Source organism: Alligator sinensis, unplaced genomic scaffold, assembly GCF_000455745.1.
Source record: "Alligator sinensis unplaced genomic scaffold, ASM45574v1 scaffold713_1, whole genome shotgun sequence".
Taxonomy (NCBI): Eukaryota; Metazoa; Chordata; order Crocodylia; family Alligatoridae; genus Alligator; species Alligator sinensis.
The window spans coordinates 500,338-501,862 of NW_005842814.1; the positions used below are offsets into that span (position 1 = coordinate 500,338).

The following is a 1,525-nucleotide window of genomic DNA, read 5'->3' on the forward strand; positions in this document are numbered from 1 at the left end:
TTCCCTCAATCTCATATAGCTATTAGAAAAGAGAGAGCTCGAAGGACAGGGATTCTCAACCTTTATAAAAGCCCCCCCACACTAAGGCCCCCTTCAGCAGACACAAGGCAGCCCTTGAAAAGTGCCAATCTTAGCTTGTACTCCATTTTTTACTACAGAAAAACCCGGGAGCAATTTTTCTGGGGCAGCAAGCTCAGAAAGCTCACAACAGAACGGGATAGCTTTAAGGCCTGGGAATGCCTATGCAAGATGTCCAGGTTTACCCTGCGAAATGTGTCTGCACACCTCACTGGACTAATGCAGGCACTGGAGAAAGGATGGCACCCCCACCAGGCTCCCAAAGCCCCCCAGGGGGCAAGTGGCTGCCCTGTAGCCCTCCATTCAGGTTCCTGGGGCACAGGCAGGTGGAAAGGGAAAGAGGGGCGGTGGCCCGCCAACGGGAATATCGTGAAGCCCAAGAAGGAGTGAGTGCGGGCCGCGGGTGAGGGGGGGAGCGCGGGCGCGCAGCTGTGGCAGGGGGGGGGTGGGGGTTGGGGGGGGGGGGGGGGGTTGCAGAGACCATTTATGACCGTTAGGGACCAAGCAGCCTCGAGGCTTCTATGACATCAGGGGGAGGGGCAGCAGGGGCCGTTAGGGGCTATTCTGACGTCACACCCGGCGCCAGGAGAGACGTCGAGGCCCGTCCGCGCCCCTAGCGAGCGGGCGGGCGGGCGAGACGGGTAGGGCAGCGCCCACGCCCCGCGGCGCCTCCCTCCCGTGAGCAGCGAGTCGGGCCAGCCCCGCCCCTGCCCAGCCGGTACCTAGCTTCTGGCCCAGGAAGGTCATGCTGTGATAGGCCTTCTCGGCGGCCGCCAGGTGCGCCAGGCCGGCCAGCAGCGAGAGCCAGCTGGCGCCCGCGCTCTTGTTCGCCTCCCGCTCCTTTTCCACATTGTCTTTGGCCTTGTCGTACGAGAAGATGCCCAGGTGGGAGAAGAACGTCTCGAGCACTGCCTGCTCCACCGGCACCGGCGCGCCCAGCGGGATCGACTCCCCCATCCCCCGCCCGCCACGTGATACGCCGCTCAGCTGAGGGGCGCCGTGGCGTCACGTGAGCCTGGGCGGTCACGTGAAGCGGGGAGGGAAAACTCCCTGTCTCTTCGTCGCCGGAAGTGTCCGCGCTCAGAAAATGGCCGCAGCAGCAGAAGTAGAAGGAATGTTCGGAGTTGCGTGGATGGGCGGGGCTTGGTTCTTAGCCCCGCCCCCTCGCTCTGGCTCCTCAGCCAGTGCCCGCGGGGCACGTGGGGGGCCCTGGGCGGGGCCGGGGCGGGGCGGAGGCTCGGGTCCGTGGAGGAACAGAAATGTAGCGACGCCGGCAGGACTCGCAATGAAGGGGCGCTGCCGGTGGGGACGAGCTACCCAGCCAGATCCTGTCCTTGGAAGGGAAGGACGGCAGGATTTGCCCGAGCATTTTTCAGACTTGCTGTAGGCTTCCTCTCGCCCCGGATGCTGCCGCCTCGCCAGGGCTTCCCAGGGTGTTGTGGCAGGG

General features: G+C 64.4%; 1 protein-coding gene across 1 annotated transcript in view; it reads right to left on the bottom strand.

Annotated features, from left to right (window-relative positions):
* The window catches only part of CUNH12orf66 (chromosome unknown C12orf66 homolog), a 12,236-nt gene extending 11,030 nt beyond the window's left edge, over positions 1–1,206 (bottom strand). The window contains exon 1 of the mRNA XM_006035271.3: positions 801–1,206. Coding sequence (XP_006035333.1) covers positions 801–1,035 — 235 coding nt within the window. The 5' untranslated portion in view covers positions 1,036–1,206. The remainder of the gene's footprint in view (positions 1–800) is intronic.
* Positions 1,207–1,525: the final 319 nt, after the last annotated feature.